A 24,061-nucleotide genomic window follows, 5' to 3' on the forward strand; every position below is an offset into this window, starting at 1 on the left:
ACACAGCAACAGTCCAAATATGTTCAAAATCACAATTATTTTGGGACAAATGAATATAGCTGAATGAATGGGCTACTTTAAATGTGCTACTCAAGGTAACATCGGGCTGTTCATATCATACTTTATAAGTGAACAATTAATTCGCACAGGAGACTGTTGTAATGAGACGATCGCATTGGTGGAGCGTGTCCACGACAGTAGGGTTAATAATCAATAATCTGTCTTGCTTCTGGTCAATGTGCTGAGCCAGTCAGAAGCGGCCGAGTGTGTCTCTCTCTAAGCTCAAAAGTGCTTAAGTTCTAAATCTAAGTTCTATCAGTTTGACTCCAGAAACCAACGTCTCCTCGATTCAGCTGTAAAGTTAAGAAAATGTTGCAACTTTTGATATTGCTCACTGTTCGCACAGGTATGCTGGTCATTGTACGGTTATTGCACTGTATTTTCCGCCAGTCCTCCCCTCCTCGAAGTTCTGATAAGGGAATGGTTCTGTAGCCCGTCAGTAACTCTTAACTCCAAGTGACCACGGTGGGCGTGAGGCTGGACGGCGATGGTCAGCAGGCGGGTGCAGTCCGGAGAGAGGAATGCCTTGTCTGGACAAGAGAGGTCTTGTCCTCGCCTCAGCTCCACTCCTGAACCCCGCTAGCAGGAGTCACCCCAACCCCGATCAGATATAGTGGACTCTGGGTGACTCTTCCCCCTCGTTCCCCAGAGCCTTCAGTTCAATCATGGAATCTGGACCTTCAGCTAAAGTAACTTCCAGAATGGTGCATTCACCCACTAAGCCACGTGGGGATTCGTGTTTGTATTAATTGCCGTATATTGTGCTGGTACAGCACTTATATAGAAACATATAGCACAGAAGGAGGCCATTCGGCCCATCGTGCCTGTGCAGTCTCTTTGAAAGAGCTATCCAAATAGTCCTGCTCTTTCCCCACACCCCTGCAATTTTCTCCCATTCAACTTTTTATCCAATTCCCTTTTGAAAGTTACTATTGAATCTGCTTCCACCGCCCTTTCAGGCAGTGCATTCCAGATCATCACAACTCGCTGCGTAAAAAAAATTCTCCTCATCTCCCCCTTCTGACTCTTTCTCCAATTAACTCCAATCTGTGGTTCTCTATAAATATTTATGGGTGTGGATTTTATTGCAGGTCTTGTAGCAGCTGATGATACACTCTATATATCCCCAATATCGGTGACTCGTCGGGAAAATGAAACGGTGACTCTGGATTGTTTCACCTCCAGAAACCTGGATGACCATTACATCACCTGGGGATCAGCCAAGCCTGCCGACCGGATCATCTCCTGGATTCTGTACTGGACCCCGGGTTCAAGGACTGCACTTTACTCGTCCATAGCAACCCATCGATTTACCGGGTTAAAGGATTGGACCAGCAAGAAATTCTCTCTAACAATAACAGATCTTGGAAAGGAGGATTCTGCCCGATATTACTGTGGCAGCTCAAACATCTATTTTCCATACAGTACAGATTGGAGTGGATGTGGAGTTACTCTAAATGTAAAACCCGGTAGGTTCCTGTCTGTTTCTATTTATGGCTGTCTATCTGTCAGGACCTTAGCACATGATGTAGGCTGATGCGTTGGCGCAGTGCCAAGGGAGTGCTGCATTGTCGGAGGTGCCGTCAATTGGGTGAGACCTCAAACCTGCCCGCCTGCTCCAGTGGCATGAATGAAAGATGAGCAGGGAGTTCCCTCGGTGTCCTGGCCAACATTTTTGCTTCAATCAACGTCACCAAACCACATTAAATGGTTAATTATTGAATTTGCTGTTTGTAGGACCTTACATTGCACACATTAACTACCTGTTTGCCTATGGAACAAGCACACATCAAAAAGTAATTCATTAGCTCTGTTATTGATTTGGGACGTCCTGTGGAGTTTGAAAGGTGCTATAGAAGAGAGAGTTCGTTCTTTCTTTCTTTCATTCTTTCTATCATGATTGTATGTATCTATATTTTTCTGTCTATCTATTTATGAATCCATCTGTCTATTTATCTTTGTATGTATGAATATGTATCCACCTGGAGATATTAAAAGAATTCACCTTAAATTGCATTTAATGACTTCAATAGTAATTGGATTGGTAAATATTGAGAAAATGCACATTAGCTATATGGGGTATGTTATATTGTAACCTTCAATTACATAATTATGCCATTACACCACCTAATGGCGTTTACTCGAGATGCCAAATATGGCCCATGAAATTTTCTTTTAGGAATGTAATTAAAAATAACTTGTTCTCCTAACCTATAGCACTATTCGAAAACATTATTCGAGACACCGCCCGCTTTCCTTTCCACTTCCTTTAAACTTTAAATGAACAGCAATAATGTGTTTGATATGTTATCGTCTTTAAGTCATTGAACATAAAGGATCAATCCTAGATGGGCACAGTAAATGGCGCCAATGCTTGGGACCGGTTTCGTTTACACGTGGCACTGGTTGCTACAGTCTTATTTCTGTTTCAGCTTCCTCGCCATCACCTCCAATGGTTTATTTCCACAATCCACATCCTGAGGACGTTTTTCAACAGCGGAACACTGCACTGCTCTGCTTGGCGGAAAACTTCTACCCGGATAATATTTCTATTTCCTGGTACACGGATGGTTATCGGGTCCAGTCGGGGGTCTCGCATTCTGCTTCCCTTTTGGGTGCCAACAACACCTATACTAGGATCAGTAAACTGAGCATTGCTACATCGCAATGGATAAAAGGTTCTGTTTACAGCTGCCAAGTGTCACATGGAACTCTACTTTCGCCAATCATCAAGCACATAAGTAATATCGGTAAGTTACACACCAATTTTTTAAGATAGTTTGGGGTCGAAATTTGTCTGGGGAGTATTGCGGGGGGCGTATAATGGAGAGCAAGTTTATCAGGAGGTATTTCTTTACATGAGGGCGATTGATTGCCAGATGGTTGCAGGGAAAGAGGTTGAGGCCGGCACACTGGACTCATTTAAGAAACAACTCAATTCCGTAATGGGAAGACAGTAGGGTTGATATTTCGGGAAGATGAGATCGAACGGGCTGAAGCCCCAGTCCATCCGAACTTACTGGAGGTAATTTTAACTTTTGGCGATGATGTAAAACGGGTGATATCGGAAGGGCCGCCCGTTACACACCTCGCACAATTTGAAGTCGTTGGAAATGAAAATTGGGAGAGGTGTTTATCGGGCGGCCCATCCGAAATCGTTCATTTTACACCATCTCCAAAAGTTAAAATTACCCCCCCGGCATGTGTGAACGAATCACTGGGGGTAAAATCGGGCGGGGTGTAAAGACCAGCATCGCACCCAATCCCGTCAGTTAGGTTAAAATTGCCTCCATTTTCGACAAGCCAGTATTATTTCAGAATAGGTCATTCTCGATACAATTCTATGTTTGTTTCGATATAACGCCCATGTGCTTGTGGTCGATATAGAGCGATTCCCAGTGCCACCGACGGTGTACGTTTTGCCGCCGACATTTGAAGAAATCGCCCTGACGGAGAGGGCAACCCTCGTCTGCCTGGCCGCTGGCTTTTTTCCGGCAGACATTTCCTTCCGGTGGTTTGTTGACGGCAGTCCAGTGGTCTCCGGTGTCAAGAGCTACGAGGCGGTTCTAAACACAAACGGTACCTACTGTTCCAGAAGTGAGTTGATCACATCCGCCCAAGAGTGGAACCTTGGCTCTGTCTATTCTTGTGAGATCCAGCATCTGTCAGTGCCCGATGGGATCATTCAGAGCACCAATAAAACACTTGGTAGGAAAACTCTGTTTCACTGCTTCTCCTTTTTTCTTTCACTGTTTGTTTTCAAAATGAAAATATATGTATTCTAAATGAGACAATTAAATAGATAATCATTTGACTCGATAGACAACATGTATTGATTAAGTGTTTTATTTATGTTTATAATAGAACTTACGTTTCTCCAACCAATGATAACCCCCATCAAGCTTCAGACTGACGACGCCCGACTGCTACAAACAGTGACACTGGCCTGTTTTGTGTCGGGGTTTTACCCGGGTGATATCTACCTGACTTGGAGAGCTGAAGGGGGTGCGCGAGAGCTGGGCAGAGTGACAAACTTCCCAGTGGTGCTGGACACGACTGGGACGTACAGTACGGTCAGTCAGATGACCATCCCCCTGTCGGACTTAGACCGCATGCTCACGTACGTGTGTGTCGTAGGACATGAGTCTCTTGCTTTTCCAAAAGAGGAACGGTTTCAAATAAGGTAAATTCTTCAACTTAACGAATTTTGAAAAAATATGTTTCAGCCTTAAAAACACCACTGGTCTGGAGTTGGCTAAATGACACCTAAGTCAACTGACAATTAGGGAATATCAATACTAGGGGCTGGGCTTTTAACCTCCACCCCTTGCTCAGCGAGAATGGTACTTGGGAGGGGTTTAAGTTTGAAAAGACTTACTCCCGACTCCAACCCACTGCAGCCCGATGATGACCTTAACTTAAAAGTCGGGAGGGGCGTCCTGCACTGTCTGCAGCCTGGCAGCAGAACCACGGCGGGAAGAGCTGACCGTCCAGGAGAGGCCAAGGTAAGTTTAAAAACATTCCTTCTTTTAGAGTTCCTTGTGGGCCAGGAATAGCAGGAGCTAACAGAAGGGAGAATCATCCCAGGGTGTAATGGCCGGCCAGTTCGATATCGCTCATTTTACACTTTTGCTCAAAGTTAAAAATGGCCCCCGTTGTCTGGCCTCCACCATGAACTGGTGTATCAACCTTGGACAGACAAAGGAACCAGAACTTCTCCATACCTCCTCTCCCAACGGACAAGGCGGGTCCCCTCACCTTAACTGAGCACATTCACGCCCCCACCTGCTCATGGAACCAAAATGGATGGCAGCCCTCAACCTGAGCTGAATCAGAAACTCCTGCCTCTTCCAATCCCTCATCACCTCACCATAAGCCGAAATTCTACTCTCTGCAACGTCCGACCCACGTGCAAAGAAACCCTCTTCTCCACCCAAACAGAGATGGAATTGGACCCTGACCCAGTGCAGCTCCCCCCTCCCACCGAAAGGAAGACTGTCCCAGGCCCAGTGCCATCCACATTACCCATGCACTATTAACCCCCATCCCTCCCCTCCATCCCTTCTCTCCCCTTCCCTCTCCCTCAGGCACAGTCGGATGGTGGAAACTTATTACCAGACCTCACGACCTGTTAATTAATCGACAGAACCTTAAATAATGTGACCGACATAACAGTTCTTAACGGGATGCTGCTGGAACGATTTATTGTGGTCTTTGTACAACTTGAACGGATTAAAAAATCACCTCGAGATCAGCAGTGGCAGGAAAGATATAATAAGATCATAGAATCGTACAGAAGAGAAGGAGGCCATTCGACCCATCATGCCTGTACTGGCTCTTTGGAAGATTAGAATGGGCACCAGGTTGTCCTTCGAGCTGGCGCGGACACGATGGGCCGAATGGCCCCCTTCTGTGCTGTATCTTTTCTATGGTTCTGTGGTAATGTCCGACCCACGTGCAAAGAAACCCTCTTCTCCACCCAAACAGAGATGGAATTGGACCCTGACCCAGTGCAGCTGCCCCCTCCCACCGAAAGGAAGACTGTCCCAGACTGTTCCAATTAGTCCCACTCCCCCTGCCCTTTCCCATTGTCCTGCAAATTTTTCCTTTTCAAGTATTTATCCAATTCCCTTTTGAAAGTTATTATTGAATCTGCTCCCACCGCCCTTTCAGGCAGCGCATTCCAGATCAGAACAACTCGCTGCGTAAAAAAAAATAATTCTCTTCTACCCCCTGGCTTTTTTTTGGCAATTATCTTAAATCTGTGTCCTCTGGTTACCGACCCTTCCGCCAGTGGAAACAATCTCTCCTTATTTATTCTATCAAAACCCCACATAGCTTTGAACACCTCAATTAAATCTCCTCTTAACCTTCCCTGCTCTAAGGAGAACAATCCCAGCTTCTCCAGTCTCTCCCCATAACTGAAGTCCCTCATCCCTGGGACCATTCTAGTAAATCTCCCCTGCACCCTCTCTAAGGCCTTGACATCCTTCCTAAAGTGCAGTGCCCAGAATTGGACACAATATTCCAGCTGAGGGTCTAACCAGTGAATTTATGAAAGTTTACCATAACTTCTTTGTGCTTAGACTCTTATGGGGTAAATTTTAACTGAGAGCCGGGAAGGGAGTGAGGGAGGGGGGGGGAGATTTCCGGGTGCGAAACCCGGAAGGTAAGTGGGCGGATCGCGATGAGGCCCATCAATTTCACTTCTCCGTTTCGCACCCGGCAGCCAGCCTGATTGACAGGATGGCTGTCTGTCGGCCAGGGAGGCCTGCTGCTGGGATCATAGGCCGGGGAGAAGATCGGGGTGGAGGGGCTGGGGAGAAGATCAGGGTGGGCTGGGGAGAAGACCGGGGAGGGCCAGGGAAAAGATCGGGGTTGTGGGGGTGGGGGGGGGGCGGGGGGAGCTGATGAAGAGATCGGAGGTCATTGGAGGTCGGGTGAAGAACTGGAGGTAGGTGGGGTCCTTCATCAGAGTGGGGGGTGCATCATCGGGGAGGAGGGGTCGGCTGATCGCGGGGGTCCTGTCGGCAGGGTGAGCTTGTTGGGCCTGGATGAAGCACTCCCGCTCCTCTGGGCCCACAAGCAGTGCAATAAAGGCCCTCTCCTCATGGATCTGGCCCTTCCCAGCTGACGTGAAAGGGAAACGATGAGAAACCCCAACAGGTAAGATTAAATTAATTTTAATTTTCCAATTTACAAACTATGAAGTACCTCAATGAGGTCTATTGCCCTTATAAGTATTGGCCTGCCATCTTTAAGTGGGAGTGGGACTTCCCGGTGTCTGCTCTCCACATGCAGACGAACCCCCCCCGGGTTAAACCCAATAGCAGGTGTGTTGGAGCTCAGATGCCACCCCACTCTGAAAACCAAGTATTTTTACTCCCCGCCTGCCCCCCCCCACCCTGTTTTTGGGGGGGTTAAATTTACTGCGATGCCTCTATTTATAAAGCCAAGGATCCAGTATGCTTTTTATCACCTGTCAATGGATAGTTTACTGGCCATACTTATCTCAGTTCATCACGTCCAGGTAAAGACGTTCTATGTTATGAATCGAGTACCATCAATGAGCTTGTTACGACTGCCCTGTTAAAACAATTCTTCTTTTTCAGCGGATTATTCCTTTGATGAAGAATCCAATGGCTTGAAATTTGCATCAATCTTTGCCAACTGGAGTGACTTTCATATTTGCATCTGAAAATGTTGGGAGTTAACGTCTAGTCTGTTTCATTCCCCCCCCGCTCATTATAGATACCTGATGTGAAAATAATAAAAATATCTTTTCCTTTGAGATCCAATGCAATACACTACTGGAGTCTGTTAATAAAAAATAGACCATTTTAGTTTGTGAACTACTGAGCGCTAAGGAATGTGAATTAACCTTAGAGATGGTGCAAGTGTGAAATAAAATATAGAACGTCTCTGCTTAATTGTTTCCTTATAATTCTAAGCATCTCAGGAGAAGGTTGAGATGCCTTGGTGCACGGTATAAATCGAGTGTATTTATGTTATAAAGTCCCTGGATGAAATGCACTGGAGGAATTGTTTCAAAAAACTAACCAGAAAGAAGTGGAGAAGCAGGTTAATGAGCAATGGAAACTCAAACGATTTAATTTCTAAAGCAAATGACATGTGACTTTCGACCACGTCACGTCAGGATGTTAAATTTCAGTTGCTGCAGTGGAGCGGAAGGAACATAGGAACAGGAGTAGGCCATTCAGCCCCTCGAGTCTGCTCCGCCATTTGATAAGATCATGGCTGATCTGTGATCTAACTCCATATACCTGCCTTTGGCCCATATCCCTTAATACCTTTGGTTGCCAAAAAGCTATCTATCTGACATTTAAATTTAGCAATTGAGCTGGTATCAATTGCCGTTTGCGGAAGAGAGTTCCAAACTTCTACCACCCTTTGTGTGTAGAAATGTTTTCTAATCTCGCTCCTGAAAGGTCTGGCTCTAATTTTTAGACTGTGCCCCCTACTCCTAGACTCCCAACCTGCGATGGTTTCTATTACAGGACGGGCGATCTTTCCCATCAGAAACCCATTTCTACGCTTTGCCCAGGTGGTAGATACTCTGATTATGTCGCAGAAAATGGTCCCCTCTCTGATGTCTTCATGTCGCTGTTTCTCTCCGTGTCACTCGTCTTATAATTGCTATTTCTCTCCTTCTCCTCTTCTGTTTCTCTCTCTTTCTGCTTCTTTCTCTTGCTTTTTCCCCTATATTTTCCCCCTTCTTTCCCTTTGGATGAGGGGGGCGCGGGGTGTAAGTGCTGTGACATGTTATAGCAGGGAAAGGAGCTGCTCATGCCTGCAGGCAACATTTTCCAGTAGGGTAGCAGGGAGAAAGCCATCCTCAGTAGCTCTCTTCCCATCCCCACCCCAATCACTTTCCTCACCTCTTGCTATCATCGCATCCCCTAAACTTTTGCCTTCACAGTACCCCTTCCTAATCCCCCCTCACTCCCATTGCTACCCATACTTTGCATTACCCACTCAACATTGCATCCTTCCCTCCTTCTATCTGCTGTCTCGCACCTTACCTTTAACTCCATCCACTCCCCTCATTCCCACTGTCTTCCCACAAGGGTTGGTGGTGAGGTGCCACAGGTCCCTTCACCCACCCTTCCTCACCTTCCATTCTCTCTATTTCCATCAAATGGTCTTTGCATTCAAAATTTAATTTACTTGTTTAAAAAGAAAATCAAATTAGGATGAGGAAAGGCTCTCTGTCTGTCTGCCCTCTCTCTATCAGTGTCAGTTTCATCAGTGTTAGTGTTAGTGTCAGTGTCAGTGTCATCAGTGTCAGTGTCAGTGTTAGTGTTAGTGTCAGATTCTGTCCCTCTCATTCTCTGTCTGCCTTTCAGGTGTCAGAAACTAGAATGTTTACATTTTATAACAGTAGCCACTTGCATTTATATTTGTACACAAACATCAACAAAACACAAGTGAGATAATTAAAGGCTTTCTGTTTGCTTCAAAAGTCAACTTGTGTTTTTTTAAAAAAATGAACTAAATTAAGATGAAGAAAAACACTCAGTCTCTCAGCTTAATGTGCTTTCTGAAGTTTATAGAATACAAAATAAAAGTTACCTTTCAGGTGCGTAAATCATTACACTCTGTCTTTTTCTAACTTTCTCTTGTTCTGTCACAGACGTACTTGCTTATATATGCACGCAGGCACACACAGTCTTTTAAATAAAACAGTCTATGTACACGTTAGCTGAAAACCATTTTGAAATTTATCCTATTTTTTATTCAAAATATTTAAAGAAAAAAAACTGTGAGGAGATTGCTAGAAGATAAAGAAAATTATTCCATCAGTACATCTGACTGAATGGTACTATCGCATTCTAGGAAATTAAGTATACTGCAATATGCACAGACTCCACGATTCAAATTCAGCTCACAGCATCACAGCTCTGGGCAGGGGGGCAATTTTAACCTAACCCACCCGTCAGGAAACAGACGGGATTGGGTGCAACGCTGGTTTTACACCTCTCCTGATTTTAGTCTCCATTGAAGTCAACGGAGAGCGATATCGGGCGGGATATAAAACCAGCGTTCCATCCGATCCTGTAGGATTCCCGTCCAGTGAGTTAGGTTAAAATCACCCCCCAATGAAGCCCAAACCCAGGCTTTGGGAGAAGCTATGGCCCTGAAGTTGGTGTTTGCTGGCTCTGCCTGGGTTTACCGATCAAACGCTGAAGACAGTGCTGCAATAACGGGCAGAGATAAATTGTATTAACTTACTTTCTGCGGCAAGGAGGTTTTCAGAAGACGATGGTGGTGAGCAAAATAGCAGAAGAATGAATATAATGTGGGGAAGAATGAGTTTCATGTTGAAAGGTGGCTTTCTCATTGTGGTGTAACTTTCTGTTTTCCACAAATTAACTCAGCTGAAAAGCACTTGAAATTCTGTGGTTATGTTTCTATTTGTGAGGGCTCCCTTTACACAGAATTAGGTAGGAACTATAAATTGGAAACAGGCCGTTTGATCCAAACAATCCTCTCCCTCGCTCCCCAGACGGATAGAATTGAGAAGCAGGGAAGTTAGGTTAAACTCGTATAGAACCTTGGTTAGACCGCACTTGGAGTACTGTGCAGAGTTGTGGTCTCCATATTATTAAAAGGTTATAGAGGCACTGGAGAAAGTACAAAAAAAGATTTACAAGGATGATACTAGAACTGAGAGGTTAGACTAACCAGGCTGGGGCTCTTTTCTCTAGAAATGTACCATTCTCTAGAATTCTATTACGGGGGAATGGGGCTAACTGGACTGCTGTTACAAAGAGCGGGCACAGGCTCGATGGGCTGAACGGCCTCCTTGTGCTGTAATGATTCTATGATTGTAAAAGAGAAGCCTGAGGGGTGACCTGATCGAGCTCTTTAGGATTATGGAATGGTTTTATAGGGTAGACGTAGAGATGATGTTTCCACTTGCGGGGGAGACTAAAACCAAGGTCGATAAATATAAGATAGTCACTAATAAATCCAATAGGGAATTCAGGAGAAACTTCTTCACCCAGAGAGTGGTGGGAATGTGGAGTAGTTGAGGGGAATAGCGTAGATGCATTTAAGGAAAAACTAGATAAACACATGAGGGAGAAAGGAATAGAGAGAGATGCTAGGTTAGGTGAAGAGGGGCGGGAGGAGGCTCATGTGGAGGATAAACCAGTTGGGTCGAATGGCCTGTTTCTGTGCTGTACATTCTACGTAATTCTAACCCCCATTCCCCAAATCCCTTAATTCCCCCTTTCCTTGCCAAACAATCTAACCTGTTTTTAAATGTTGGTATTTACCCTGATTCACCACTAACTCCACAGTGCATTCCACAGCTTCACCTCCCTCTGTGTAAGAAGGTTTCTCCTGTCCTTTGTCCTGAACCTCGTACGTTACCATTGGTAACAGTCCATTTCAATCGACCCTGCCCCCCACCCCTTCCTAATTTTAAGCACCTTCGTTAAATCATCCGTAGTTTCTTAAGTTTTAACAAAACAGCCCCAATTTTTCTAGCCTCATTTGCACATGTATTTCTTCACATCAGGCAACATTCTCATTTCATACCCTCTCTATTGCCTCAATATTTTTCCTATAGTGTGCAGCCCAGTACTGCACACATCCTTCCAACTGTGATCATACTGAAGATTTTAGATAGATTCACCATTGCATCTCAACTTTTATAATCGTCACCATAAAGCCCAATATTTCATTACCTTCTTTATGGTCTTACCTCCTTGAGGTGCTGCTTTTAATGTCCTGAGAACCTGAACACCCCAAATCGCTCTGGTCTTCTGCATCTCCCAGCCTTTCCCCAATTCCAAGCATTTTTATCACTTTAATTGCTTTTTTTTAACCAAAGAAAGTATCACCTCACACTTACTGACATTAAGTTCCATCTGCCTCTTGCTTTGCCCATTCCACCATGTCAGCAATATCTCCTTACAGCTTCCACTGGTTCTCACAATTCTTTATAATGCCCACCCCAACTTTTCATAATTTTAAACAACTTTTTCAAGTTTTTTTTATATTCGTATTTCCTCATTCCAGACAACAACCTCATTTTTACTACAAAACATAGAATTACAGAGAATTTTACAGCGCAGAAACAGGCCATTCGGCCCAACAGGTCCATGCCGGCATTTATGTTCCGTACGATCCTCCTCCCTCCCTACTTCATCTCACCCTATCAGCGTATCCTTCTATTCCTTTCTCCCTCATGTACTTATCTGGCTTCCCCTTAAAAGCATCGACAATGTCAATCCAAATGCAAAACGAACAATAACTTGCATTTATATAGTGCCTTTAATGTAGCAAAACACTCGAGGACATGGAGGGGTTTGAACACGCGAGAAATTGATGGTGGAAATGCAGGAACTTGTCTTCGTAAATATCACGCAATAATGCTAAATTTCTCATGCTTGCAGGAATACAGAGTTGCAATTATTGCTACAATCATCCAATAATTTAGAGAGATTTCATATTGCATCACAGGTGCTACAAAGGAAATTGACCAGATAAACCGGGCAATCATTTCGAAACTCAAATTCTTGATCCGTTGCTGGTCCACTCGGAGTTTGCAGGAGTAGTGATGCTCCCAATAGCATTTAACTTATTCCCTCTCTCAGTATCCTCAGCAATTGTTGCCATTTGATTCATAGCTTTGACGATCTGACACAAGACCTCAGGCCACCCGTTCCCAATTTGGAGACGGCAGACTGTGCTTTTTTATTTGAAGAGGTCAGTTGCGAAATTGAACTTCTTGTTGTTATCAATAAAGTGGCTCGTGACGGCTTTTTAAAAATTCGTTCATGGGATGTGGGCGTCACTGGTGAGGCCGGCATTTATTGCCCATCCCTAATTGCCCTTGAGAAGGTGGTGGTGAGCCTCCTTCTTGAACCGCTGCAGTCCGTGTGGTGAAGGTTCTCCCACAGTGCTGTTAGGAAGGGAGTTCCAGGATTTTGACCCAGCGACGATGAAGGAACGGCGATATATTTCCAAGTCGGGACGGTGTGTGCCTTGGAGGGGAACGTGCAGGTGGTGTTGTTCCCATGTGCCTGCTGCTCTTGTCCTTCTAGGTGGTAGAGGTCGCGGGTTTGGGAGGTGCTGTCGAAGAAGTCTTGGCGAGTTGCTGCAATGCATCCTGTGGATGGTACACACTGCAGCCACTGTGCGCCGGTGGGGAAGGGAGTGAATGTTTAGGGTGGTGGATGGGGTGCCAATCAAGCGGGCTGCTTTGTCCTGGATGGTGTCGAGTTTCTTGAGTGTTGTTGGAGCTGCTCTCATCCAGGCAAGTGGAGAGTATTCCATCACACTCCTGACTTGTGCCTTGTAGATAGTGGAAAGGCTTTGGGGAGTCAGGAGGTGAGTCACTCGTCGCAGAATACCCAGCCTCTGACCTGCTGAAAGAGCGAAAAGGTCGCAGGTCAGCCACGCATTTCAATCGTGTTACCAGAAACAAATTGTCACACAGCACCATCAAATCCGGCAATGGGAACGAAGATGGAAGGGGATGGGCGGGGATCGTTGTTCGTCTTGCACTGCCGCCCGAGAAGGGCAGCGGTATTTTAGTGCCTCTGCTTTACTGACCCAAGAGGATTCACATTAACCAGTTAATTCGGTGAGTTGAGGTGGGGGAGAGGTGAGGGCGTCCTTTGGGTAACTAAATCATAAAGCCATTTTGCTTAGCGCGCTGACGAAATCTTCACCTTTGTTGGGAAAGGTTTTGGGTCATCTTGGAGTCTCCATGACTGTTGTGGGTGAGTCACTGATGGTGAAATTAGACATTGGGAGGGATTGGACATCAAGCAGGCAGAACCACCTTTGCTATAGAAAACGGCCGCTATCCAGCTCTATTTAAGTCAATGGATATGAATAAGGGATGAGCATATAACAGGCGACCGATGGGGTTCCGCCTGTTCTGGATTCCGCCTGTTTTGAGTCCCCGTCCAATGTCCAATTTCACCCCTCCCCCCCGATAACGAAAGGGGCCGCCCCATTTTACACTCTGTCCACTCTTCCGTTCCTTTGGAGTTAATGGATATGAATGTGGGCGGGGCGTTTAACGGGCGACTGATTCACCAGCGCCTGTCCTGCAAATGCCGCAGTAACTTCAGGCGAGGAGCAGCTGCGCGGTTAAACGTGGATATCCAATCGTTGCGGTCGGTGATGTACCGTTAGCTTCGCGAAGACAGCATCTCGCTGTCTGCCTCACCATCGAAATGCATTGAATGGCGTGAGGTTGCTGTATTTGCACGGTAGATACGGGCTAAATCCGCCACAGAAAATTAGAGCGGCTCAGAAGTGACACAAGGAACCTGTCTTGGAGTCACTTAGGGTCTTCGCATATTTAATGAAGCCTGGATTAGCTGTCGGAGATTCTTTTAATGAGGTGCTAAGTGTTAATCACAGCCAATGGACCTCTCTGGCGCTGAAAATTAACTATTACAAATGTGGAATCTCATTGCTTCAGGTTTTAATTGTTGGATATTTAAAAATTTTTAAATTAAAACTTTTTTTTACTTGTCCTTTCTGACTTTTTTTCCCCTTCTCTCTTAATCAAATCTTTTTTTCCCTCTCTATTTCTCTTTCTGTACCTGAATTACCGGTGAATTCACTATTCTAACTTGCACTTCCTTCTCAGTCTTTGTGCTGTTAATGTCACAATCCTTCAATCTGACTGGTTAAGGAGATACCCAGTTGCTTGCCCTGTTCACTCAGATCCCAGATGCCCGGGAGACGGCTTCCATCTCCCACTTCCAGCAACTCGCGACACAAAGTATCATTGAGATTAAACAGGCAAGGGAAAATTTAACTTACAGTTAACTTCCAATTAGTCCCACTCCCTCTGCTCTTTCCCCATAGCCCTGCAAATTTTTCCTTTTCAAGTATTTATCCGATTCCCTTTTGAAATTTACTATTGAATCTGCTTCCACCACCCTTTCAGGCAGCGCATTCCAGATCAGAACAACTCGCTGCGTAAACAAAATTCTCATCTCTCCTCTTTTTTGCCAATTATCCTAAATCCGTGTCATCTGGTTACCGACCTCCTGCCAGTTTCTCTCTATCTACTCTGTCAATATCCTTAATAATTTTGAACACCTCTATTAAATCTCCCCTTAACCTTCTCTGCTCCAAGGAGAACAATCCCAGCTTCTCCAGTCTCTCCACATAACTAAAGCCCCTCATCCCTGGTACCATTCTGGTAAATCTCCTTTGCATTCTCATACACGTGTCATCATGCACATGTCATCATCAACATACGACAACCCGAGGAAATTTCCTGCCGTGTTTGTGACATCACACACACATGGCATCCAGAGGAAATTTCCTGCTCTGTCTGAGACATCCCAAACATCTGGCTACAAAACAGACAACAGAGAGTAGGGGTTAAAGGAAGTTATTCAGACTGGCAGAAGGTGGGAAGTGGTGTTCCACAGGGATTGGTGATGGGACCGCTGTTGTTCACCATTTACATAAACGATTTGGACTCGGGAAAGGGAAGCACAATTTCCAAATTTGCGAACGGCACCAAATTGGGGGGGTATAGTTAATACCGAGGAGGACTGCGACAAAATACAGGGAGACATTAATAAATTTGCAGAATGGGCGTGTAATTGGCAAATGAATTTCAATATAGGTAAGTGTGAGGTGGTGCATTTTGGTAGGAAGAATAAGGAGGCCACATACTGCTTGGAAAATAAGAGTCTAATTGGGGTAGAGGAGCAGAGGGATCTGGGGGTACAGATACACAAATCACTAAAAGTAGCGACACAGGTTAATAAGGCCATAAGAAAAGCAAACCAAGCACTGGGGTTCATTTCTAGAGCGATAGAATTGAAAAGCAGAGAAGTTATGTTAAACTTGTATAGAACCTTGGTTAGACCATACTTAGAGTATTGTGAACAGTTCTGGTCTCCTATTATAAAAAAGGATAAAGAGGCACTGGAGAAGGTGCAAAAAAAGATTTACTAGGATGATACCAGAACTGAGAGGTTATACCTATCAGGAAAGATTGAACAGGCTGGGGCTCTTTTCTCTGGAAAAGAGAAGATGGAGGGGTGACCTGATAGAGGTCTTTAAGATTATGAAAGGGTTTGATAGGGTAGACATAGAGAACATGTTTCCACTTGTGGGGGAGACCAGAACTAGGGGCCATAAATATAAGATAGTCACTGATAAATCCAATAGAGAATTCAGGAGAAACTTCTTTACCCAGAGAGTGGTGAGAATGTGGAACTCTCTACCACAGGGAGTAGTTGAGGCGAATAGCATAGATGCATTTAAAGGAAAATTAGATAAATACATGAGGGAGAAAGGAATGGAAGGATATGTTGATGGGGTTAGATGAAGAAGGGAGAGAGGAGGCTCGTGTGGAGCATAAACACTGGCATAGACCAGCTGGGCTGAATGGCCTGTTTCTGTGCTGTAAATTCTATGTAATTCTATGTAAATGGAAGCCATATATTTTGAAACAAATGTGTTGCCTGCCACAGGCTGGTGAGGAGAAGGGAGAGGAAACACAGTATGCAGCAATCCAGCTCTAGGAAACCAAAGGCAAGCAAATCCGCGAAGAGGTGTCTTCAGACATTGCACCTCAGGGCTCACAGTGAGGAGGGGTTGTGTGGTGCTGTGTGTTGGAACACTCTATTTTATCTCTAGAGTTTGAGTTGGAATCCTAACCGGCTGTGGGGATATTAAACTGAATTGGTTTGGGCCAATTGGAACCAATTCCTGGTGCATTTTTGTCGCATATAATACGGTCCAACTTGGAACCTTCACTCAACTCAAGAGGCCACAAAGTTGGAGGTGTCATTGTGGTATCAGCACAGGAGGTCAGTGCCAGTCCTGGCTCTTCGAAAGAGCTATCCAATTAATCCCACTCCCCCGCTCTTTCCCCAGAGCCCCTGTAAACTTTTTCCCTTCAAGTATTTATCCAATTCCCTTTTGAAAGTTACTATTGAATCTGCTTCCACCGCCCTTTCATGCAGTGCATTCCAGATCATAACTTGCTACGTAAAAAATTGTTTCCTCATCTCGCCTCTGGTTCTTTTGCCGATCGCCTTAAATCTGCGTCCTCTGGTTACCGGTGATGTCAGTGTAGACGATGTCTGAAGACGCCTCTTCACGGATTTGCTCGTCTTTGGCTTCCTGGAGCTGGATTGCGGCCATTGGAAACAGCGTCTCCTTATTTCCTCTGTCAAAACCCTTCATGATTTTGAAGACTTCAATCTTAACCTTCTCTGCTCTAAGGAGAAGGACCTGATCCATTCCACACCCGGTTTAGGTGACGTTTGATGTCAAAAATGGAAAAAAAAAATGTCAGTTCCGCAGCACTTCACATCACTTCATCCAGGTGAGCTGGAAAATTCATCAAAAATACAAACAGATAAATTAAAGCTGGCTCTCACCTTCTGCACGCAAACTGAGATTCTTCTCGATTGAGTCATGCACAAGGTTTGCCAATTGGATTGGTGCCTGCACCATCGAGCACTTCAAGTGGTTTGATCAGGGTGTAGATGACTGGGATCAGACCACTGGGGTCCAAATCACTCGTCTCACACACGCTCGTTTTGATTTAAAAACGTTAGCTGGTTTAGAAACGGCCAACCTCAAGGACGGAAAAGAGCAGAGGGAGAGTTCTGTCTCTGCCCCCCACTGCACCCACCCTGGGATTTCTTGGCTGCTTTCCCATTGGATGGGGCTGCACGTTGGAGCATTTAAATGAGGTCGGAGGGGCCGCTCGTCTCACTTTCAAGGGATTTACGTTCATCGGCGGGAGGGTTGCCTGCCAAAGGCCTGCCCCTGGCCCCTCCACAGACTGGAGGCTCTGCAGGGTCCTCCGGGAGGGGGGGAGGGAGGGATGGATGGGGAGGGCAATGCTGAAGACGACACAGACACTAGCGGCCAGCGGGTCCTCCCTGCTGCCTCTCCCCGGCCAATGGCTGGTGGCCAGCGAGTGCAGCTTTAGGCCTCTCGGGCCTACCTCACAACTCCAACCCCCTTCCCCGGTATTTAGGCACCAGGCCCAGCCAAGGGGCAGGGCCCAGGCCTGGAGCACGGGCAGGGCCCAGGCCTGGAGCGCGGGCAGGGCCCAGGCCTGGAGTGCGGGCAGGGCCCAGGCCTGGAGTGCGGGCAGGCTCTGTAAACGGCCTGGGAACAAGGAACGATTTGGCGACCCGTGTCCTCACGGGCACAGTGCACCTCTGACGCACTGAGTCAGGCGTTCCCTCGGCCTCCATAGAGGAAAATCTACTCTGGCAGGTCGGCCTTTCCACTGGCCAGTAATTGTAACCAACGTATTTTTGCTTCAAGATACTTGTTCAGTTTCATCTTGAAGATAGCTAAGCTACCTGAGGTGAGGTAGCTCGCCATCCAAAATCAACACAGCTCTGGGCCCCTAAAGGGGGCTTGTTGATCATATTTGTGTCTCCTAGAGTTTCCTTGACATGGACATTCTTGCTGTGAGGGGAGCCGATCGCCTGCTGACTGGAACCTGATGTTTCCTCAGTGTTTCTCGAATGCCGCTCGGTGAATTGGTCTCAGGCGATTCCATAGGTTCAGTGGGCAGCGCTCTCTCTCTCTCGCCTCTGAGTCAGAAGGTCGCGGGTTCTAAACCCCACCCCAGGGACCTGCGCACATATACCAGGCTGACACTCCCCAGTGTCCGTACTGAGGGAGTGCCGCGCTGTCGGAGGGGCCGTCTTTCGGATGAGACGTTAAACCGAGTCCCCGTCTGCCCCTCTCAGGTGGACGTGGAAGATCCCACGGCCACTATTTTGAAGAAGAGCGGGGGAGTTCTCCCCTGGTGTCCTGGGCCAATATTTAGCCCTCAACCAACATCACTAAAAAACAGATGATCTGGTCATTATCATATTGCTGTTTGTGGGATCTTGCTGTGCGCAAATTGGCTGCCATGTTTCCTACATTGCAACAGTGACTACACTTCAAAATACTTCATTGGCTGTGAAGCTCTCTGGGACGTCCTGAGGTTGTGAAAGGCGCTATATAAATGCAAGTTCCTTTTTCTCTTTGGTAGGGACCCTCCTCTAAGGGAACCTTCGGCCTTCCCCGCCTTGGGCTAGAAGCACCCCTCCCCCCCCCAGACCAACTTACCTGATTGCTGGCTACCCGTTCCACGTGTCCCTGGGGGCGGCCTACGGCCACGGGAATTCCCGTTCCCTCCCGCCGGCCTTCACATCCCCTTCACGTCACTCCGGCCCGGTTCTGCCCCGTCACACATTGCCGCTCATGCCTTTGTGCCTGTTAAAATGAATGAAGGGGATCTGTGTGTTGCCCACAGGCAGCGTCCTGACCTGCGCAGACAATGGATAAAGCCTCGCACTGGTGCCCTGATGTCAGCGAAGTTTCAATTCAATACAATGAATTTTCTTTTGTAAACTGGTTGTTGTTCTGGGGCAAAGCTATTTCGCAATTTTACCCAAGTGTCAGTGACTTTCAGAAGTCCTTTATAAAAAGAATAATATTTTATTGGTGTTAGTTCTAAATGTTTGGCCCCTGGGTGGCGATGTTGAGTTTCGAAATCCCCCCTGTCACTTTAAATGATCAGCTGATCGGGTAGTGATTAATGGTCACGTGACCTTCCTCTGTCCACCGTACGTTAAACCTGTATCGAGCCTCGGTTAGACCACACTTGGGCGCAGTTCTGGTCTCCGTATTACGTAAAGGAACTGGAGGAGGTGCAAAAAAGGTTTACAGGGACGATACCAGAACTGAGAGATTGGGGGTGATTTTAACCTCCAAGACCAGGTGGGTTGGGAGCGGGTGGGAGTTGAAAATAGTTGTTTTTTGGGTCGCGACCGTAACCTGGCTTTATTTCCAGGTTTAACGTGGACGTGTAAAAGTCCAGGCTTCCCACTGGGAATGGAAAGTCCGAAAATTTTGGGGTTGCAACCCAAAAAAACAACTATTTTCAACTCCCACCCACCCCCAACCCACCCGTTCTCGGGGTTTAAAATCACCCCCCATTACACCTATCAGGAATGATTGAACAGGCTGGGGCTCTTTTCTCTAGAAAAGAGAAGACTGAGGGGTGACCTGATAGAGGTCTTTAAGTTATGAAAGGGGTTTGATAGGGTAGGCATGAGAGAAGATGTGGGGGAGTCCAAAACTAGGGGTCATAAATATAAGATAGTCACTAATAAATCCAATCGGGAATTCAGGAGAAACTTCTTTACTCAGAGAGTGGTGAGAATGTGGAACTCGCTACTGCAGGGAGTAGTTGAGGTGAATAGTATAGATGCATTTAAGGGGAAGCTGGATAAACACATGAGGGAGAAAGGAACAGAAGGATCTGTTGATAGGGTGAGATGAAGAGGGGAGGGAGGAGGCTCGTGTGGAGAATAGACACCGGCATGGACCCGTTGGGCCGAATGGCCTGTTTCTGTGTTGTAAAAATCTATTTGATTCTATGTAATTTTAGCCGAGGTGCTAGAATTACATAGAAGGGATGTCATGTGATAGGGTTGCCAACCCTCCAGGAATCAAAAGATTCATCTCCTGAACACTGCTGGAAACATACTCTTATTGGCATTAAAACAAAATATTTGTTTCATTTACTTCCGTTTATTCGTTTTAAAAATATCAGAGATAAGATGAAAGGCTGTGGAGGCTCCGACCAGTTCCGTGGGCGGTGGAAGTGAAGAAGCCCTCGATAGGAAATCTTTGTGAGACCCCGAGGAGCAGGAGCGCACCTCCAGGGCCCTCGACAATAACCTGGGCCTCTGTCGCCTCCGGGCCCCTCCCTCACTCCACCCTCCCCGATTGTGAGCCTCCCTCACCCCTTCTCCCCACTCTCCCCTCTCCCCGCTCTCCCCTCCCCCCCTAACTCTCCCCTTCCCCCCCCCCCCCCCTTCTCCCCTCTAGCCTCCCCCACACCCTCCCCTCTCCCCTCCCTCCCGCCGCCCCATCCCCGGTCCACTACTTACCTTGCTGGCAGGAGCTCGGGCCCGATTTTCAGGCTTCAACCTGCCTATTTGGAAGAGGCTATTTGGCCCAGTGCATCTCGTCTGGCGAATGTAACTGAGGCCAGAGCATCAAAATAACAGGGGCCCGCTTCACCGCGGGAATGGACATCGCTGGCAAGGGCCGGCATTTATTGCCAGTCCCTCGTTGCCCCTGGAGAAGGTGGTGGTGGGCCTTCTTCTTGAGCCACTGCGGTCTCGTGTGGTGAAGGTTCTCCCAGGGTGAGGGGTGGGGTTAGGTTAGAGAGTTCCAAGGATTTTGACCCAGTGACGATGAAGGAACAGGCAATATATTTCCAAGTCAGGATGGGGGTGTGAGACTCGGAGGGGAACTTTGAGGTGGTGTTGTTCCCTGTAGTCACTGTTGATTTGTAGGCAAAGATGGCGGCCAATTTGCACACAGCAAGATCCCACAAACAGCAATGAGATGAATGGGCGGTTATTCTTTCCGGTTAAGGGAGGTTTATTCACAGTTGATTCACTGAAGAAGTTCTCCAGGGCTTGGAGTCAGGAGGAGGAAATTAAAGCAGGAACTGTTTCAGTAAGTCAACTCAATATACTACTCAAGGAGTTCTATATTGTTCTGCTCATTTTATCCCAGTAGTAGACTCAGTACTGGACGCATATGATTGTTAATTCCATAGGTATGGACTAAAATAAAATAACTTTGCCAAGCAACTCGCCAAGGCTTCTTCGACAGCACCTCCCAAACCCCGACCTCCACCACCGAGTCGCACAAGGAGATATTAGGGCAGGTGACTTGGTCAAGACGGTAGGTTTTGAGGAGTATCTTAACGGGGGAGAGAGAGGTAGAGAGGCGGAGAGGTTTAGGGAGGGAATTGCATAGCTTAGGGCCTAGGCAGCTGAAGGCACGGCCGCCAATGGTGGAGCGAAGGAAATCGGGGATGTGCAAGAGGCCAGAATCGGAGGAACGCAGAGATCTCAGAGGGTTGTAGGGCTGGAGGTTGTAGGGTTGTAACCCTTAGATTACATTGTCCTACATAGTAATATATACAGTAGTGCTAATCTAAACAGGTGTTGGTCTCTATGCCGAGTGACAGAGAATAGGAAGTGACTCATGAGGGAGTGGAGGCTGCTCATCTTCACACACCTATATAGGTGTCCAAAAATACTCACCGACTAAAACACCTTCATTTATCAGAAACATTACTTCAAGCAGAAATGGGAAGCTCTGAGCACTAATGTCTCTTGACAAGTGAACGACAAAACTCCCAATGACACATCTGTAAACTTTATCCATCCGTCCAACTTTATGTCTGCAGGTTCTTCGGGTAAAAGTTAACGGGGTAGAAGTTGGCCTCTGGGCGGTAGCGCAAAAAGAGGCCGTATAACGGGCGGGCGTGCAGCAGGTGGGCGTATAACGGTACTGCCCGTTTTGCCCGACCGCCCGAGACCAATTTTAACCCGAAGGTTTTCATGTTTTCATTGACCGTGCCCTCTCGACGTTCCAACATTGTTTGGCAATCAGGAGAGAAGAAGAAAACCTTCCACCGCCCGATTTGATTCCCTCCCATCCCCCAACTTTTTCCCCCCTCCCCTCCTACAGGTGCTGAATCACGGTTGGTTCCCATAACCCACAAAGGGTAAATGAGAGTGAGGAACTTAAAACAATTAGTATCACTAGAGAAAAAGTACTGGACAAACTAACGGGACTAAAAGCCGACAAGTCCCCTGGACCTGATGGCCTACATCCGAGGGTTCTAAAAGAGGCGGCTGCAGAGATAGTGGATGCATTGCTTATGATCTTCCAAAATTCTGTGGAGTGGTCCCAGTGGACTGGAAGGTAGCAAATGTAACCCCGTTATTCAAGAAGGGAGGGAGAGAGAAAACAGGGAACTACAGGCCAGTTAGCCTGACATCGGTCGTCGGGAAAATGCTGAAATTCATTATTAAGGAAATGGTAACAGGAAACCGTAATATGATTAGGCAAAGTCAACATGGTTTTATGAAAGGGAAATCATGTTCGTGGGCAAGAAGGTGGCAGATGGAGTATAATGTGGGGAAATGTGAGGTTATTCACTTTGGTAGGAAGAATAGAAAAACAGAATATTTTTTAAATGGTGAGAAACTATTAAATGTTGGTGTTCAGAGAGACTTGGGTGTCCTCTTACAAGAAACACAAAAAGTTAGTATGCAGGTTCAGCAGGCAATTAGGAAAGCAAATGGCATGTTGGTCTTTATTGCAAGGGGGTTGGAGTACAAGAGTAAGGAAGTCTTACTACAATTGTACAGGGCTTTAGAGAGACCTCACCTGGAGTACTGTGTACAGTTTTGGTCTCCTTATCTAAGGAAGGATATACTTGCCTTGGATTTAGTTCAATGAAGGTTCACTAGATTAATTCTTGGGATGAGAGGGTTGTCCTATGAGGAGAGATGATGTAGAATGGGCCTATACTGTCTGGAGTCTTGAGGAATGAGAGTTGATCTCATTGAAATATATAAGATTATGAGGGGGCTTGACAGGGTAGATGCTGAGAGATTGTTTCCCCTGGCTAGAGAGTCTAGAACTAGAGGGCATAGTCTCAGGATAAGGGGTTGGCCATTGAAGACTGAGATGAGGAGGAATTTCTTCACTTGGTTGTGAATCTTTGGAATCCTGTACCCCAGAGGGCTGTGGATGCTGAGTTGTTGAATATTTTCGAGGCTGAGACAGATAGATTTTTGGACTCTCGGGGAATCAAGGGATATGGGGATTGGGCGGGAAAGTGGAGTTGAGGTCGAAGATCAGCCATGATCTGATTGAATGGCGGAGCAGGCTCGAGGGGCCGTATGGCCGACTCCTGCTCCTATTTCTTATGTTCTTATATTAACTCCGCAGATGCCGGCAGCCTCTCTCTAGTCCCTCAACTAGCCGGTCATTTCCATGCGCCATCCTAGACAGTGTTAGCAGGACATTCGACTGTGGCAGGCATCCCAGCTGAGGCATGTTTGAATGTTTCAGCTGAGACCACTGGACGACAATGAGGTGCGAGGATCTGCCCGACATTGCACCCCCCACCCACCCTCTAACCCCTCGCCCTGGGGTGCTGAGGTTAATTACACTTGTCTAATTTGTCCCATTTCATTCGACACTACAGGTAGAGTTTGAGTACAGTTCAAATGTCAGCTTGGTCTTACAGTATCAATATTATGTACACAAATGACTCTGATTGTGTCAGGTTTCCTAATGCTTGGACAATGATCTGAAACCTTTTTCCTGGGAATAGTTACAGAACAGGGATTTTTGACCAGGGGGAGAGGGGGAGAGTTGAAGCACACAGACCTTAAATCTGTGTCCTCTGGTTACTGACCCTCCTGCCACTGGAAACAGTTTCTCTTTATTTACTCTATCAAAACCCTTCATCATTTTGAACACCGCTATTAAACCTCCCCTTAAGCTTCTCTGCTAAAAGTGCTCCATAAACACAAGTTGCTGTTGCTGTTAAGTTTTGCCCAGTGTGGAACTGAGCTCCACCAGGATCCCCCAGGGTTGGGTCTCCAGTTTGCCCTGAGTTAGC

The 24,061-nt window shown here is 46.5% G+C and overlaps 1 gene segment (V, D, J or C); it reads left to right on the forward strand.

Moving 5' to 3' along the window:
• Positions 1 to 287: 287 nt before the first annotated feature.
• Positions 288 to 7,448, forward strand: LOC137304876 (Ig heavy chain C region-like). The segment is given in 6 exon segments: positions 288 to 406; positions 1,152 to 1,529; positions 2,493 to 2,810; positions 3,448 to 3,768; positions 3,925 to 4,243; positions 7,173 to 7,448. Coding segments are annotated over 6 exon segments (1,389 nt in total).
• The last annotated feature ends 16,613 nt before the right edge of the window (positions 7,449 to 24,061 follow it).

Source organism: Heptranchias perlo, chromosome 39 (genome assembly GCF_035084215.1).
Source record: "Heptranchias perlo isolate sHepPer1 chromosome 39, sHepPer1.hap1, whole genome shotgun sequence".
In the NCBI taxonomy this organism is placed as follows: Eukaryota; Metazoa; Chordata; class Chondrichthyes; order Hexanchiformes; family Hexanchidae; genus Heptranchias; species Heptranchias perlo.